Here is a 19,252-nt window from a genome sequence, read left to right on the forward strand (position 1 = left end):
AATCGGGAGCGGTCCGGGTGAACCGGAACCGGAATCGGATGAAACCGGAACCGGCCCAACCCGGACCGTGGCCATGCCTACCCACAGCGTTCGAGACAACTACTCCATTCTCATCTCTAGCCACCAAATAGAAATCAATTTGAACAAGAAATGCTCTCACAATTATAAATTAATGGTTTAAATTTTAGATTCAACAATTAGAGTATGATTTTAAATAAACTCTAATTGAATCATGACCCATTTCTTTGTGAATTTAATAGTTAAAGTTGAATTGGAGAAGGAGTTTAACGGTTAATGTATTGATTGGGAAGAGGTAGAAAAGCTATGAATAGTTTGATGAACAAGACAGAGAAAAACAATAGACGTATTTATGATTTTTTTTTATAAAAAAATTCAAATTAATAATCCAATATTTCACCAATTTATTTTGAATAATTCTATTTTAAAATTATGTTCTAATGAAACTCTAAATGAGAGTAAAAGATTTAATAAAGTTTTGAGTAGATCCCGCAACCTGTTGCATTTTGTAATAAAGCAATCGACCACTGAGTTATCTAGTATTTTTGCTTATTTTGTTATTATTTATAATAACGATGTTTAAGTAATTAGTAGTCCACCAAAGTCACCTTGACTTTATATGTTCTCCTTTCTTGGTACCCAAATAGGAAATTGCAATAAAATGCCCTTAAATAATAAAACTTCCTCAGTTTATTTTCTTGATTCTATCATAAAGTAAAATTTATCGATTGAGATCATCCTTAATTTCAAACATATGAAATTATGTATTAGTAAAATTTACTTTATTAAAATACTAAATATTTAGATGTAAATTGATTAAATTTGTAATATATTAATGGTCAAATTATACGTTTAACTATGAAAACAAAGAAGGAATGAAAAAAGGGGTAATAGTTTGTGTTATTTAGATTTATAAAGAGAGAGTTGTTAGGGATTATTGTGTATTTGTGCCTATTGTATATAATATTGTGGGCTTTATGCATTAGGGTTTTATTCTAAACTTGTATATATACCTTGCTTATGAGTAACAATACGACAAGAGTTTTAGTTTTCTTACATGGTGTTAGGCTAGATTACTTTTTTTTCCCTTCCCTTTCATAGTATTTTGATTTTTTTTTTCTTTTTTTTAAAAAAAGAAAAAAAAAAGGAAAATTCGAATGGCTTCTGTGCATCACAGGACGAAGTGTATTTTGGGTTTCATATAATTGCATTTGCTACTTTCAATTAGGATTGTTTGACTCACATGTTACCATTAATTGATATTTTAGCGCATTGGTATTTATTCGACAAGTTTAAGGTAATTTGTCTTCTTTTTTTGTGGCAATATATTTTTTGCGTGACACAGAAGTACCTCGTGTGATAGCTTCGATACTAGATCCTTAAAATGACGAAGCTGCTCATGGTCAACATTTTAATGACATTTTGTTTGGGATACCGAAAGTACAATGGCAACGTTTTCTTGATTGGCTAGGTCACTCGTCAACAATGCAATGATTCTCGCAATCGTTTGAATGATAGTACTTCTTGTTGGCTTATTGATTCGGGTGCATCCCTTTATGTTACTGGTAATTTTGATTTGTTGAGCAATATTCATACGATTACCAATTTTTCGATCGCACTACCAAATGGTAAGTAGGTTGTCTCCACCATGAAGGGTGATGTGAAACTGTGTTAAGATATTATACAATGAAATGTGTTTTATGTCCCAAATCTTCAGTGTATTTTGATTTATGTTACCCATTTGACTGATGATATGAGTTGTGTTTTTTGCTTTACACTAAAACATTTTGTGTTATACAGGATCTACACTTGAGGACTTTGATTGGAGGTGGTGAACGGAAAGACGGACTATATTATTTTCATGACTTTCCCAGGATTGGTGCATTGAATATCTATGGGGTCTCTTCTTCTGATTTGTGCACATCAACATCTTCGTCATCCTTCATATAAAGTTATGAGGTCACTTACCTTTTTGGTAAATCTTGTAGCTTTTCTAGCAAATTTTGTGATATATGTCATCAAGCAAAACAAACAAGAGATAAATTTTCTATTAGTAATAGTAAAGCGAAAAAGTGTTTTAAAATTATACATTGTGATTTATGAGGGAAGTATCATACTCCCTCCTCTTGTGCTGCTACTTATTTTCTTACTTGGTTGATGATTATTCAAAAGTGGTGTTGGTGTATCTCCTATTTGACAAAAATTGAGGTTTATAAGATGTTTAGTTCTTTTTTTTTGTTCAAGATTGAGCGACAATTTGATGCTAATGTTAAAGTTGTGCGAAGTGATAATGACATAGAGTTCAATTGTATGAGAGATTATTTTCAGCATAATGGCATTTTGTTTCAAACTTCTGTGTTGATACACCTCAATAAAATGGACGAGTTAAACGTAAACATCATCACATTTTGAATGTAGCTCGGGCTTAACGATTTCAGGCTAATTTACCTTTATCTTTTTTGGGTGATTGTGTCTTAGCTGCTAGTTATATAATTACTCCCACACCTTCTTCTTTGCTTAAAAATAAAAGTTCTTATGAGGTTTTGTTTAATACTCCCCCTTCCTATGATACACTTCGTGTCTTTAGGTGTTTGTGCTATGCACATAACATCAAATCCAAGAGGGATAAGTTTATGAGTCGAAGTAGAAAGTGCATATTTGTTGGCTATTCGACGGGAAAGAAAGGGTGAAAACTGTATGATGTTGAAACAGGTGAATACTTTGTATATAGGGATGTGAAGTTTTATGAAACTAAATTTTCCTTATACTCATAATACTCCTTCCACCTCATCCTCTCCAACTAATATTGTTGCACCTAATTTTGATTATATTGATGATTCGTTTGATGACCTTCTTGGTCTTGGTGCAAGTAAGAATGACAATGTTATTGATGGAGGGGTTGTTCATGAGAGGGTTGTTACTACTAATCCCAAAATAGTGAGGGGGAAGTGTCTACGAATAACGAAGAAGTTCAGCTTACAAGCATTGTTAGCCCAGAGATTGGTGGTAATGAGTTTGCGGCCAATGCTCTTGGTAATAATGTGGCCTCCAGTATTAGGGCTTATAGTTCTTTGAAGGAGGAGGCTGTGGCCACTTCTACTGCCCTGGACGATGATCAAAGAGGGAATGACAAGTGCATAAGGTATCCATCTACAATGTTACTTGGTTTTGTTACTAATACAATTCAAAAAGTCAGTCCGTCTTTCTCTCCTTTGTCATCTACTTCCTCTCAGACCTCAGGTACTTCTTATCCTAAAGCACATTTTGTTAATTGTGATAGATTATTTGTGGGGCACCGAAATTTTCTTGCAGCTATTACCACAACCTCAAAAACTCAATCCTTTGATGCAGCCATGAAAGACCTTGGTTGGCAAGAAGCTATGTAGAATGAAATTCAAGCATTAGAAAACAATGGTACTTGGCGTGTGGCAAATCTTTCTCCTGAAAAGAAAGCTATTGGTTGTCATGGTTCTATTAAATTAAATGTTGTGTGGAGCGCCTTAAGGCTCGATTGGTTGTATTTGGGAATCACCAGGTTGAAGGGATTGATTACTCAGATACCTTTGCTACGATAGTGAAGATGACAACATTTTGTGTTTTTTTAGCTGTAGCTACTGCTAAAAACTAGGAGTTGCACCAAATGTATGTCTACAATGCTTTCCTTCATAGAGATTTGCCTGAAAAAGTGTATATGAAAATGCCACCTGGTTTTCATGGTGCTTAGCCTAGTAAGGTATGTCAGTTGCAGAAATCTCTTTATGGCTTGAAACAAGCACCCAAATGTTGGTTTGCTAAGTTGGCTACTTCTCTTCGAAATTATGGATTCTGGAAATCTTATTCAGATTATTCTCTTTTTACTTATCGGAAAAGGTCATGTTCAATTTAATATTCTCATTTATGTTGGTGATTTAACAATATCTGAAAATGATTCTGCTACTCTTACTACTTTCAAACAATATTTGTGTTCATGTTTTCATATGAAGGATCTTGGTGTACTTAAATACTTTTTGGGTATTGAAGTTGGTAAAACTTCGAAGGGTATTTAATTGTGTCAAAGAAAGTATGGTCTTGATATCATTGCTGAATCGGGTAATCTTGGCTCGAAACTCATTCTTTTTCCAATGGAGCAAAATCATAAGTTGAAAACTTCAACTAGTCCTCTTCTTGATAATGTTGGTCGACTCATTTATCTGTCTTATACTAGACCTGATTTGGCTTATGATGTATACATCCTTTCTCAATTTCTCGGTGTTCCACGTCGTGATCATTGGGATGCTGTTGTTCGAGTAGTTCAATATCCTAAATGATGTCCTGGTCAAGGCATTATTCTTTGTTCACATTGTGATATATCTTTAAGTGGATGGTTTGATTCATATTGGGCTAGTTTTCCTCTTACTCGTCGCTCATTATCTGGTTGGCTAGTTTTTCTTAGACATTCTCCCATTTTGTGGAAAACTAAAAAGTAAGTTACGGTCTCTAGATCATCAACTGAAGCAGAGTATAGATCCATGGCTACTGTGACTTGTGAGCTTAAGTGGCTCAAAGGTTTGCTTTGTAGTTTAGGGGTGCATCACCCAAAAGCAATGTCTTTGTTTTGTGATAGTTAATCCGCTCTCCACATTGCTCAAGATCGTGTGTTTCATGAACGCACCAAACATATTGAAATTGATTGTTAATTTGTGCGAGATGCTATTCAGGATGGTATCATTAGTCTTTCTCATGTTCCTTCCACTACATAACTTGCTGATATTTTCACTAAGGCTTTGGGAAATCTCAGTTCTCTTTTCTTCTTCGCAAGTTAGACATTTGTGATCTGCATGCTCCAACTTAAAGGGGTGTGTGTGTGTGTGTGTGTTAGGGATTATTATTTATTTGGGCCTATTGTATATAATATTGTGGGCTTTATGAATTTAGGTTTCAATCTAAACTTGTATATATACCTTACTTATGAGTAATAATACGACAAGGGTTTTAGTTTTCTTACAAGAGTTAAGGATAAAACTGCTTATTATTGATTTCAATAATATTAACATGTTAATAAGTGAATGCAAATGTAGGGAAATAGCCATCCAAAAAATAGTATCATACCGTTAAGGTATAAAATTTTTTTATTAGTGTTACTATAACAGTCGCAGAAGTCCCCGTATATAAATTACACTAATAATTATGTTTATAATAAATAATGTGAAAATCTTAAATTCCAAACTGCTAAAATCTATAAATTTAAAATCGTTTGAAAACAAAAGTTTAAAATATTACAATTGAGAGAATAATACATATTGTTTTCACAAACCATAATAAAGGCATAAATACACCATGATCATGAAAGTCACTAATAAGTAAAATAAAATGTAGCCAAATCCTTGATAAAGAAAATAAATGTTGTGGCTTGGATCGAAACTTGAAGCTAAACCTTCCTGCAAAATACTGCCATCCATGATACAAATGACAACCGTTTGAATCGGAATCAGCCTCTAACGCCAAGTACAAACTCCTCAACAATGTAATACTATGATAATCATAATATATTCACAAGATATGCAAAGTACATTTGAAACTTGATTTTAAGTTCCTCGGTTCTCGTTTCTTATTTTTAGTTCTCGAATACTTTCAACAATTTTTCACATTTATCACATGAATGTAAATAAATATCTTTGTTACAGTCACCTACACTTGGTAACTATAAGGCTCATCCAATGGATCTACTTAATTAGATCCAAGATCGCATTTGCACAATACACATAATAATGACTTTCTGATATATGTAAGGGTCTGGCTAGAGGAGGAACATATTCCAAACTCTAACTGTGATGGGAGCCTTCGCTCCATCATTTTTTATGCTCGAGCTTCTACAAGATGGGACTCTCTTGGTCCCCCTGTCTAACCCGACATTTCTACGTGCCGGAAAACACTGGCGCATGATTACATGCCAGTCTGTGGTTTGACATTTCCTTACTATCAGAGTCATTCATCCAAGTACACATAAGTCAAACAAGACTCCTCGTTCTCTGTTGCACATAGTTATAGGTCAACCCTAGTTTAGTCAAACTGCAAGTCAACATTCTCATAAGGAAAAGTCAACATATTTGATAATTCAATAATTAGAGATTTTCAATAAATACAATTCCAAAAAGTATGACAAGGTGATGGGGGTTATATAAGTTCTTTACAAGACCATATAAAATTATAAAGGCTAAGGCAATTTTTCGTAATATTTAATAAGGACTTTCCATCGATTAAACATGTAAATTAATTAAAAATCCAAAATAACAAATAAAAATATTGTAAAAATATATATGAGCTCCAAAAGCTATATGAAGTGAGTTGTAGACCAGAAAGTTCAAGAAAAACAAGTCTATTGATTCTAACTGAATTGTATGGTCAATTTACCGATAAACCGACATAAAATTAATAATGTCCTCAAATTTCCTTGAAAATTTTGCCCAAGGGTCCTCATATGATCCTACTATATATATGAGAGTGTCTCGTAAAAATTTTAAGTCCAAAATAGTCCATTTAGTATTTATTTCATATTTTATCGTTTTTAGAATTATCGTTTTATTTAAAATTTACAATGGTCCATAGTTAGTCATATAAAGTTATCCAATAATTAAATTATAAACCTATTCCCATATAAGTGTCTCATAAAAATTATTGTAATAGTTGAAAAATTAATAATTTAGAACGAGAGAATTTTAAATATATATATATATATATATATATATATATATATATATATATATATATATATATATATATATATATATATATATATATATATATATATATATATATATATATAAAATTAGAACAAACCCCTTCCATTCACGGTTATTTCAACAAAACCAAACTTCTTTCTCCTTCACCTTCCACCTTAAAATTCCAAACCCATTTCCTTAAAAATTCCAAAGCCATTTTCGAAATCCTTCCTCCTTCATTTTTGGTTTCAACATTCTTGAAACAAGAACTGTAAAACCTTCTTTCTGCTTCTGATAATTTCAAATGCCAACAAGCAAGATTCATTCTCAACTCTTGCTCTTGATTCTTGATGAAACAGGTCCTTCATCCTCTTCTTGATTCAAACTCGTTCCTTCCCTTTTCCTTCTTTTCTGAGCAACAAAAATCGGACAGCAAACCCAACATTCATTGAGGTCACGAACACCACTTATCACAGTGGTTCTGCAACCCTAATCGGCGTCCCCTCTCTTGATTCTAGCATTGGAGTTTCTGAAATCTGGTAAGGAAATAATCTCCATCTTCAATTCTTGTCTAATTCTTGAAATAAGAACAATAGGCATTTCACCAAAACTCCTAATGATTTACTCAATGAAACTGAAACAGCCGCAGTCTCGAACAATATTCGCAATTTCGAACCACAATCGCAACTTTCAATTTTCTGATTTTGTCGCCTATCAAGATTGGTAAGTTCTATCTATCAGACTTATGTAATTCTAAAAGTTTTAGATCATTGTTTCTGTTTTCATTGCATTTCTTTTCTGAGCAAAGAGACTTGTCAAAAGGGACCAATTCATGATTTCTTGATTTTATTCAATTCTCATACTCTTACCAAATTATTCTTTTCAATCAAAATTTCATGAAATTAAACATTTGAGATTCATTATATAAGTTGCTCAATTAAAAGAAATGGACAATTGATAATTAGTAGTAAATTGTGGAATGTGGATTAAGATTGATGGATCTTGAGGATTAGTATGATATTTGTGAACATCAAATTTAAGAAATTGATGGAAAATAATTGTTGATGGTAAGGTTATAGATGATTTAATGTTCTTGAATAGGTTATTATATTCTTTTGAGGACCTTTGGACTTTGAGTTTGTATGTTCACAATTGTGATTGATTGAATTATAAGGAGAGTCCTAAAAGTGAGTAATATTGAGAAGAATGTTAAAGAAGTCTAGATCGTGTCTATAAATCTTGATGACATATTACAGCTTGGGTTAGAACACGCATAATTCTTTAAAGATTAGATATGCTAGAAAAGAATCCATGAGTAAGTTACGGTCTTAGGAGGAGATGCAATGAGCTATATGGACCTAGTTTGTAGTATCGAACGCTTTGTTGTGATGTTATGTTGTTATGCTTCAGGAGGCGACGTCATCGAGGAACCTTTCTAGCTGATAGCTGCGAATCGAACCTGACTCTTTGAAGCGTCGTCTTTGGTGAGTAGTAGCAGTCCCTTAAAGGGTCTGATCAGACTATATTTCTTGAAATAAACTTTTTCCTAAAGCTCTTTTGAGATTGGAAATTGTTGAGACAAATGTTGTTGTGAAGGCTTATGCTGATATTATGATATGGTCAATGGATCAGGCTTGCGAGCTGGTCATTGTCGGAGTTGAGGAACATTGTTCCCTGCTCCCTGTTTGAAGCGAATTGTAACATGCTCAAATTTCTTAATCTTAATCTTCCGATTAATTATTCCGAAATTTCTTTTCGAATTCCTAATCCTTTGCTTATCTAATTCAAATCATCTTGAATTCCTAAACCTTATTCCGATTTTGGTAATTTCTTCCAAATATTAAACTTTAAAATATATATATATTCTTAAATTTCTTTATAAGCACTAAAATATTATTTTATTATTTTATACTACGAAAAGTAAAATTTTAATATTATATTTACGGTTTTATTAAAACGTTACGTTTCAATTTCGTTTCCTTAAACTAACTTTACTACTTATCATTTTAACTTTACAACTTTGATTTAATTATTTTATACCTAAAAATTAACTATATTTTTCTTATTAACTTTAAGTATAGTTTTAACTAAAATTTTCTAAGTAAACTATCATATTTTCATAATCAAACCTTAACCATAATTTCCCATTAATCTAAAACATTTCACTAGCATAAACTAGAACAAAAATTTGATGAATCAAAATTCTTTCTACATCAATCCATAATGTTCATCACTTACACAAGCTATCACCATTTCCTTACACAAGTTAACCTTCTTCTACACTCCAAACTCTTACACATCCACTTACACACTCTAACTCTTACACATTCACTTACACACTCTAAATCACTTACATAAGTTAACCTTCTTTTTCATACAATCTTATGAACTAAAAAGTTGCCCAAAACTCATTATAAATACCCCTCCTTAGCCATGAGATCACTTGCACCCCCATCATCAAATCTTTCTACCATTCTTTCTTATATCTTCACTTCATTAACATCTTACTAACTTTATACCCTTTTTATTTGTTGAAGAATCAAATGAAGATGGAGCTTGATCTTATCACTTCTTAAGCCAATAATCATCAACTTTTAAAAAGTCAAGTATTATCTTTTGGGGCTTGGATATCATTTTCTTTTGGGTAATTGAAGATCTACTTCTTTGAAGCTTGGAACCTTGAAGACTTTCTCTTTTGGAGCTTATTTCCTTAAGTTCTTATTTTCCTATTATTATTCTCTTACTTGGTTTAGCACCACCTTCGGAGGAAAATGGTACACATTTTCTTAACTTTCTCGTTATGTGATATTTATTTATGGTTACTCGATAATATAAAAGCATGATCAATATGATTTTATTTAAATCATTTAAACTTTACATGGTAATATTAAAGTTATATCCAGTTTAGTGATATTTTCGTCAAAACAATAATACTTTTGGGACACTAAAAAAAAAAAGTCATATATATGGAAAATTTTGATTAATCTAATAATATAGATATATATGAATTTTAATAGTTAAATAAACTTATGTGTTTAAAATGATTCCATATCATCTTGGTATTTTGATAATTTTTTTTTGTTGAACTCAAGTAATTATAAAGAATTATTAATCGATTTATCGGTATAATAGTCAAACAAATTTGTTAAAATGCTTAGCATTGTTGTTCTTGAAAACTCATTTCATATAGATTTTGGACCCTTAATAACTTGTCGGATTATGTTATTTTTATAGTGATGATAGATCCGTTTTACTATTTTACTGGTTATTTGATAAAATATGTTATTAAGTATTTAGAAATATTACCCTTGACTGTTATGATTATTTATGACATAACACTAGTGGAAAAAATTGTATTTGCTGCTCATTATTTGCTGCGGTTTTTTCATATTCGCAGCAATAAAGAGGAGAATGAATAAGGAAAAAAAAACCTTTAATTGCTGCGGTTAACCAATGGACCGCAGCAAATATTATTCAAAACACATTAATTGCTCCGGTTAAGGCCAAACCGCAGCAAATAGCTCTTCATTATTTCCTTAATTGCTCCGGTTTTTCATGAACCGCAACAAATAAACCGGGAAAATAACTTAATTGCTCCGGTTTCCTTTGAACCGCAGCAAATGAGCTTTGGAATTTTAAGAAAACCCGCCATAATCATCAGTTTCTTTTTCACAATAAACCCTTCACAAAACCCTTCATACAAAACGATTAAACTGCCTTTGTTCTCTCAAACGAACCCATTGAAAACCAAAAACCCAGAACTGTACGTTTGCTACTGCTGTTCTACTGCTGCTTTGTTCTCTCAATCAAACGTTTGCTTGTTCTACTGTACGTGTTCATCTTTATTTTCATTCACAAACCCAGAACAAACGTTTGCTTGTTCTACTGTACGTGTTCATCTTCATTGTCATTCACAAACCCAGAAATCAAAAGTTTGCTTGTTCTACTGTGTTCACAAACGTTTGCTTGTTTCGTGCATTTGCTTGTTCTACTGTGTGCGCATTCTTCAAAACCGTTGTTTGAAACCAAAGGCATTTGCTTGTTCATCTTCAAAACTCACGAATTAAGGTATTATTTCTCTTTTTAATTTCAATAAGCATTGAAATATCTCATTGTTGCTTCTGTTCTTGTTGCTGGTCGCATTTGCTTTGTTCTTGTTGCTGGTCGCATGTGATTGTTTTACACTTATTATTTCATTGATTAGATTATATATTAGTTCAATCTAATCTAGATGATGATCAAAACAAAGAAAACTAAAAAATTAAAATTAAAAATGAAGATGTACGTGGGTTTGTAAATATCTAAATTTGACAAAAAAAAGAAGTTTTCAAAGATTAAATTGCATATAAAATATCGTTTATCCAATCTTGAGGAAAAAAATATAAATGGGCATGAGAAATGAAAAGGAAATTTGTTTTTAAATAATAGTTAGTTAAAGATATAAAAAAAAAGAAAAGAAAAGAAAAAGAATGTGCCACTAGTTCCATATTTGTGAAGATAATTCTTCAAAGTAGCATCTTCTTCAGGAGACCATGGCCCTCTTTTAACATTTGCTTTATCACAACAAGGTGCTCTTCCCATTTTTATTCCACTAACAGACAACCCCTTATTATTAAACAACATGATTTTTATTTGGTTTTGGGGTTTTTATAAATGTAACAGTGACCTTTGACTTAATATGACTTTGGTTTTATTTTTTTTTTTTTTTTTTTTTTTTTTTTTTTATAATAAATTAATAAATATTTTTTATTGAATACAATATACAATAAATTTAAAAGTTGTAGTTGTGTATTATTGGTGTTTGTTTGTTTACTTTTCCCTTGGTATATACTTTAAAGGATAAACCTAGTCAAACAATTTTACCACATGGATTGATCACTTTTTTTTCTTGTTATAAAAGGCCTACCTAAGAATACAAACTAAGGGAGGTGTGGAGGTTTGTTGCTTTTTGTCACTCATACAACTATCAAATTTTGAATTCATTAAGAAAATTAGTAGATCATAAGTCAAATACTTTGACTAATAATTTAAAATTAATTTTAATTCGGATGTTTTGATATTTGTTAAAAATGTGGTTTGTTGTTAATTGTTATACTTATTAGAATTATAAATAAGCATATATGTTTAAAAGTTGTGTATTAATTTTGTTTTGAATCAATTAATCACACTAATTAGGATGACAAACGATCGTTCTTGGATGTATGGAAGCATTGAATCGTCGGAATTTATTGATGGCGTATTAGAATTTTGTAGTATTGCGGTTGAACATCAAGTTAGGACGGGGGGAGTTGGTTTTTATTGCCCATGTGTCAGTTGTGGCAATGTATCAAAGGTAGATAGTGTTGATATCCTTAGGGAGCACATACTTCGACGTGGGTTTAGGCCTCAATATCATGCTTGGGTTTGGCATGGTGAGGAGGGAGTTTACAAAGAGAAAAGTGTTGTTGAGGACGTCAATAATGTGGCCGATGTTAATGAGGATGTAGTAGATCATGTTGATGGGTATGAGACAGATGAAGAGAATGTCGATGAGGATGTGGATCGCGTTGATGAGATGATGGAGGGAGTCGAGGATGAGTTAGGAAAATGTCCTCGTGTTTTTGACTTGTTGACAGAGGCTTATCAAAAGCCTTTGTACCCTGGATGTACAAAGTTCACCAAACTAACAGCAGTGTTGACAATTTTCAACATTAAGTCAAAGTTCAATTGGAGTGACGCTAGTTTCACAATGTTATTAGAAGCGTTAGGAGAGATGCTTCCTGAGGGAAATGAACTTCCAAAGTCGACATATTATGCCAAAAAGCTCATGTGTCCTTTCGGCTTAGAGTACTAGAAGATTCATGCATGTCCGAATGATTGTGTGTTGTATCGGAATGAAAACGAGAACTTAGAAGAGTGTCCTAGGTGTGGGTTATCGCGCTACAAGCGTAAAGGGGCTCGGGATGCTAAAGGGCCCCCGGCTAAGGTATTGTGGTATCTTCCAATAATACCTAGATTCAAGCGCTTGTTTTCTATAAAGAAAGATGCGTTAAATTTGAGGTGGCATGCAGATAGGGTGAAGAAAGGTCACTTGCTCACACATCCATCTGATTCTCTGGAGTGGAAGAGTATTGATAGGTTGCATAAGACTTTTGGGGATGAAGTTCGTAATTTAAGGCTCGGACTGTGTACGGATGGAATGAATCCGTTCGGCAATCTTAGTTCTCAACATAGTACTTGGCCGGTACTTTTAGTGATCTATAATTTGCCACCTTGGTTGTGTATGAAGCGTAAGTACATAATGCTTTCGCTTCTTATCTCGGGTCCTAAACAACCTGGCAATGACATAGATGTGTATCTTGCACCTCTCGTTGAGGATTTGAGAAAGATGTGGGATGAAGGCGTTTCAGTGTTTGATGCATATGCTAATGAGGAGTTCACCTGGCGTGCAATGCTTTTATGCACCGTTAATGATTTTCCAGCATATGGCAACTTATCGGGGTATAAGAACAAAGGGAAGAAAGCATGCCCGATATGTATCGATGACATGGAATCCACGTGGATTCCTAAGTGCAAACACGTATTCATGCACCATCGAAAGTTCCTCCCACGAGACCACCAATATCGTAAGAAGAAGAAGTTGTTCAATGGGGAGGTTGAGGACCGTGTAGCTCGTCGACCGTTGACCGGTTATGAGGTTTATGAACAGGTTAAGGGAGTTGAGACTGTATTTGGTAAAACGGGGCAAGTGCAAGGAGGTGAAGGCCGATTATGGAAAAAAGAATCAATCTTTTGGAAGCTTCCATATTGGAGAGATCTACAGGTTAGGCATTGTCTTGACGTTATGCATATAGAGAAAAATGTATGCGATGCCATACTCGGGACTCTCATGAACATTCCGGGTAAGACAAAAGATGTTAGGGCCGTGCGAGATTGGTTTGAATGTAAGGGTCTTCGTCCGGAGTTGTGGGCACATGTTAAGGTGAGTAAGAAAAGAAATAGAGCTGATGATGAAGTTGGTGGCAGTAAGAAGAAGATGCTTAATGACAAAGTTTATTTGCCTCCAGCTTGCTACACATTGTCCAAAGCAGAGAAGCGGACATTTTGTGAGTGTTTGTATGGCATTAAGGTTTCGTCTGGGTACTCATCCAACATGAAGAGATTTGTTAGCCTAAATGGTGAGCTGAAGTTGGGAAGCATGAAATCTCACGATTGCCATGTAATGATGCAAGTGTTCTTACCAATTGCAATCCGTGGAATACTGCCAAAACATGTGAGATATGCTATTACCGAGCTATGTTCGTTCTTCAACACAATTTGTAGTAAAGTTCTTGATCCCTTTAAACTTGATGCACTTCAACTCGACGTGATTGTAACTTTATGCAAGTTTGAGATGTATTTTCCACCTTCTTTCTTTGACATAATGGTTCATCTTATTGTCCATCTCATTCGTGAGATCAAACTTTTGGGTCCAGTTTTTTTAAGGTGGTGTTATCCTTTTGAAAGACACATGGGTGTTTTACAAAACAAGGTGAGGAATCCAGCACAACCCGAGGGGATTATGATTCAAGGCACTGTGAGCGATGAGATTAGTAACTTTATAACCGAGTATTTGGCCATGGCAAAGCCTATTGGACTTCCCACCTCTAGACATGAAGGAAGGCTTGAGGGAAAAGGAACAATTGGCTCCAAATCGGTCACACCTCCTCGAGAAAGCCTTCTACAAGCACACTTGTATGTGTTGCATCATATTCCGGAAGTTCATCCTTTTTTGAGTGAGCATTTTGATATATTGCGCGCAAAACATCCTTCTAAAGGGGATAGGGCATTGATGCAGTTGCATAACAAGACGTTTATTAATTAGTTTCATAATCGAGTAATATGCGAAGAACTCAAGGGTGTATCCGAAATTGTTAAGTGGTTAGCTTTTGGTCCTCGTGATGATGTCAACAAATATGAGGGTTACGATGTCAATGGCTTCACATTTTGGACTGAGGGTCAAGACAAGAAGTCATCGTATCTACAGAATAGTGGGGTTTCTATTTTGGCGTCATCTACATTTTACGCGAGTGCGAAGGATCAAGCGCCGGTTGATGCTAAATTGGTATACTATGGGTGGGTACATGAAATATGGGAGCTTGACTACTCTACTTTCAATATTGGTCTTTTCAAATGTAAGTGGGTAGATAATAATCGACGATGCATAAAAAATGACGACCCTTGTGGATTCACTCTTGTAGACTTAGCTCGTTTGCGTGATAGTGAGGAGCCATTCATACTAGCCACACAAGCCAAGCAAGTATTCTACATTGTAGACCCGTCTGATAAAAAATGGTCTATTGTTGTACCGGGAAAAAGAAGCATTCTTGGTATAGGTGATGTTGAGGATGAGGAAGAATATGAAGCTTTTGAAGACTCCCCTCCCTTTATCAATCCAATATCAGTGGATCAAGATGATGTAGATGATGAAGATGTTGGTTATATGCGTGTAGATCACACGGAAGGAATACATTTGAATTAAGTGATTCACAAGGTATGAATTTAAAGTTTTTAAAAGTTTTTTTTGGCACTTGGTTTGTTTTGCATGAAACTTTGCACAGAACACTTATTTGTTATATATTATTGTGTTGAACGTACGTATTAGAATTGTAAATCATAGTCATATTCTTAATATTACTTAGCTTATGTTCTAATATATTTCTATTCATACTCTTTCAGGTACTGATATATAATGCATCTATTCAGAGATGAAATTGTCCCCGAGATTGAGACCTCGGATAATGAGCATCGTAGTTACGACAGTGAAGAGGACCAAATTGTGAGATTCGAGCGTATGGCTGAAGACGCTCCACCTCTAGACAATAATTTTGAGACTGAAGACGCCCCACCAATGGATGCTTCCACTACCAGTAAGAAAAGAAAAGGGCGAGGTCCTACGAAAAACCTCAAAGTCACAGAACCAATGCATTTGGAATACAATGCATTGGGTCAACCCTGCGGAAAATGGCGTAGGCAATATGGAAAACAAGTGGGCCTATGTATCCGCAAGATTTCCATATTGCACGCATTGAACGAGGTTCCAGAGGGTTTGAAAAACTCTCTATGGAATGATACTGTGGTAAGCAACTTTACTATTTTTACTCATTTAGTTTCATTTTAAAATTAATTTAATTGATAGTAACAAATATAAATTTTTTTTGTAGAATCTTTTCCACATCGAGAGCGATGAGGACAAGAAGAATGTGTTTCTTTCAGCTGTTGCTGAAAGATTCAGAGATTTCAAATCCAAGCTAGTAACTGGCTGGATTACGAAGACCCGTGCCCGTACGGCCAAAAAGGTCAAAACGGGAAACGAAGGTGGAGAGCAAGCACCTTCGAAGATGCCCTACGAAATATGGGGTCACATATCGAAGAGGGATTGGGAGGCCTTTGTTGCCAAATGAACAACTCCCATAGAAGTTGTAAGTATTTCATATTATATTATAGTTTACCAATTTGAATTTACTTCTTTTGATTCAGTCATTAAACTAATACATGACATTCGATTTCTATTGATTAATTAGGAAAAGCGTGGTAAAGCTTCTGATTCTGCAAGCAAAAGGAAGTTTTACCATCGCTTAGGCCAGAAAACGTACGATGAGGTCCGAAAAGAGTGGGTGGATGCGGGTTTATACCTCAATCAAAGTTCATCCACACCCTCATCTACGACTACCTCCGCATCCGTACATACTCTTGCTGGAGATCGGATGCGTGATTGGTATTGCGGGCTTCATTCCCGAGATGCAAGTGGTAAATTTACCATTAATGATCCGGGAACGAAGAAGGTTGCTGATGCTGTGGTGAGTTTTGAAATTATTAAGTATATTCTTCATTTGTTCTGTACTCTTTGTGTAGCAGGAGCGGCACTCTCGTTACATAATTAACATTAATAATTATACTTAAGATAATTAATGCGGAAGTGTAAAACGCCGAACTGCTAAAAACCATTTGAAATAAAAAAAATGTTCAAAACATAAGTAAAAATATATCTTACAACTGAGAAAATATAAAATAAGGTTTACTTAAATACGAAAAAAAACATAAGTACAATATAGTCATCAAGTAAAATCATTGAAGCTAAGTCCTCGATAGAATAATTAAAGTTGCGGCCTGGATCGAAACCTGAGCTAATTTTTTTTCCTGCAAAATACTGTCATCCATAATACGGATGACAGCCGATTAAATCGGTCAGCGATAAAGCCGAGTACAATTTTCTCAATAAGCTTATGATGCGATAGTTAAATCATGCTTACAAAATAATCATCAAGCACAATATAGAAGGTTATTACTCATTATTGACCTTTACTAAGCCATTAAGTTACATTCTCAATACTTGTAGAAGTTCATTACTGCTACTAAATACTTGGTAACCTTAATGCTTATTTAATCAAGTTCAATTAAGCCTCATAGCTTTACCATCATAGCACATCACAAGATCACAACAATAATGACAACTGATATATGTAAGGGTCTGGTTAGGTGAGGACCGTAGTCCTAATTCCTAAATGTGGTGGGAGTCGTCACTCCTCTCAATACTGTTATGCTCGAGACTTCACAGGATGGGTTTTTCTCGGACCCCCTGTCTGACACCGCATTTTACGTGCCGGCTAACACGGACGCCGGGATTTTACATGCCGGTCCATGGTTCGACGTTACCTTACTATCAGAGTCATACAATCAATATCATGCAATATCAAACAAGACTCTAAACCGAAATAGTTTACATTCTTATAAGTCAAACTTCCACTAGTCAAATTTTTGACAATTCTACCCTTTTAGTAGAAACAAATTACTAGTATCTAATAAATTAATATTTAATTAAATAACAAATTTTCGTAGCTATACTAAGATTCCTGAGGCTAAACTAAGTCATTATTGTGTCATAAATAATCATAACAGTCAAGGGTAATATTTCTAAGTACTTAATAACATATTTTATCAAATAACCAGTAAAATAGTAAAACGGATCTATCATCACTATAAAAATAACATAATCCGACAAATTATTAAGGGTCCAAAATCTATATGAAATGAGTTTTCAAGAAAAACAATGCTAAGCATTTTAACAAATTTGTTTGACTATTTTACCGATAAACCGATTAATAATTCTTTATAATTACTTGAGTCCAACAAAAAAATATCAAAACACCAAGATGATATGAAATCATTTTAAACACATAAGTTTATTTAACTAGTAAAATTAATATATATCTATATTATCATATTAATCAAAAATTTCCATATATATGACTTTTTTTTTTTGAGTGTCCCAAAAGTATTATTGTTTTGACGAAAATATCACTAAACTGGATATAACTTTAATATTACCATATAAAGTTTAAATGACTAAAATAAAATCATGTTGATCATGCTTTTATATTATCGAGTAACCATAAATAAATATCACATAACGAGAGAGTTAAGAAAATGTGTACCATTTTCCTCCGAAGGTGGTGCTAAACCAAGTAAGAGAATAATAATAGAAAAATAAGAACTTAAGGAAATAAGTTCCAAAAGAAAGTCTTCAAGGTTCCAAGCTTCAAAGAAGTAGATCTTCAATTACCCAAAAGAAAAAGATATCCAAGCTCCAAAAGATAATACTTGACTTTTTAAAAGTTGATGATTATCGGCTTAAGAAGTGATAAGATCAAGCTCCATCTTCATTTGATTCTTCAACAAATAAAAAGGGTATAAAGTTAGTAAGATGTTAATGAAGTGAAGATATAAGAAAGAATGGTAGAAAGATTTGATGATGGGGGTGTAAGTGATCTCATGGCTAAGGAGGGGTATTTATAATGGGTTTTGGGCAACTTTTTAGTTCATAAGATTGTATGAAAAAGAAGGTTAACTTGTGTAAGTAATTTAGAGTGTGTAAGTGAATGTGTAAGAGTTGGAGTGTGTAAGTGGATGTGTAAGAATTTGGAGTGTAGAAGAAGGTTAACTTGTGTAAGGAAATGGTGATAGCTTGTGTAAGTGATGAACATTATGGATTGATGTAGAAAGAATTTTGATTCATCAAATTTTTGTTCTAGTTTATGCTAGTGAAATGTTTTAGATTAATGGGAAAGTATGATTAAGGTTTGATTATGAAAATATGAAAGTTTACTTAGAAAATTTTAGTTAAAACTATACTTAAAGTTAATAAAAAAATATAGTTAATTTTTAGGTATAAAATAATTAAATCAAAGTTTTAAAGTTAAAATGATAAGTAGTAAAGTTAGTTTAAGGAAACGAAATTGAAACGTAACGTTTTAATAAAACCGTAAATATAATATTAAAATTTTACTTTTTGTAGTATAAAATAATAAAATAATATTTTAGTGCTTATAAAGAAATTTAAGAATATAAATATATTTTTAAGTTTAATATTTGGAAAAAATTACAAAAATCGGAATAAGGTTTAGGAATTAAAGGTGATTTGAATTAGATAACCAAAGGATTAGGAATTCGAAAAGAAATTTCGGAAGAAGATTAAGATTAAGAAATTTGAGCCTGTTACAACTCTTTCCCCCTTTAGA

The 19,252-nt window shown here is 33.4% G+C and overlaps 1 protein-coding gene and 1 long non-coding RNA gene across 2 annotated transcripts; both read left to right on the forward strand.

The window, feature by feature from the left end:
* Positions 1–6,874: 6,874 nt before the first annotated feature.
* LOC130801295 (uncharacterized) lies at positions 6,875–8,200 on the forward strand. The gene is made up of 3 exons (XR_009039553.1): positions 6,875–7,255; positions 7,360–7,439; positions 8,127–8,200. It is a non-coding gene; the product is annotated as an uncharacterized LOC130801295 (long non-coding RNA).
* A 6,368-nt stretch (positions 8,201–14,568) lies between these two features.
* LOC130801296 (uncharacterized) lies at positions 14,569–16,569 on the forward strand. Its single transcript, XM_057665113.1, has 4 exons — positions 14,569–15,228; positions 15,414–15,813; positions 15,899–16,156; positions 16,259–16,569. Exons 2-3 carry the CDS (start codon positions 15,427–15,429, stop codon positions 16,136–16,138), a joined length of 627 nt encoding a protein of 208 aa, XP_057521096.1. The 5' UTR covers positions 14,569–15,228; positions 15,414–15,426; the 3' UTR covers positions 16,139–16,156; positions 16,259–16,569.
* The last annotated feature ends 2,683 nt before the right edge of the window (positions 16,570–19,252 follow it).

This window comes from Amaranthus tricolor, chromosome 15 (assembly GCF_026212465.1).
Source record: "Amaranthus tricolor cultivar Red isolate AtriRed21 chromosome 15, ASM2621246v1, whole genome shotgun sequence".
NCBI lineage: Eukaryota > Viridiplantae > Streptophyta > Magnoliopsida > Caryophyllales > Amaranthaceae > Amaranthus > Amaranthus tricolor.

Excerpts from the sequence above, each read along its gene's own strand:
- LOC130801296 (XM_057665113.1), top strand. The coding sequence starts at position 15,427 with ATGCATCTATTCAGAGATGAAATTGTCCCCGAGATTGAGACCTCGGAT. Across the intron at positions 15,814-15,898 it reads CTCTATGGAATGATACTGTG|AATCTTTTCCACATCGAGAG; the intron begins GTAAGCAACTTT and ends TTTTTTTTGTAG.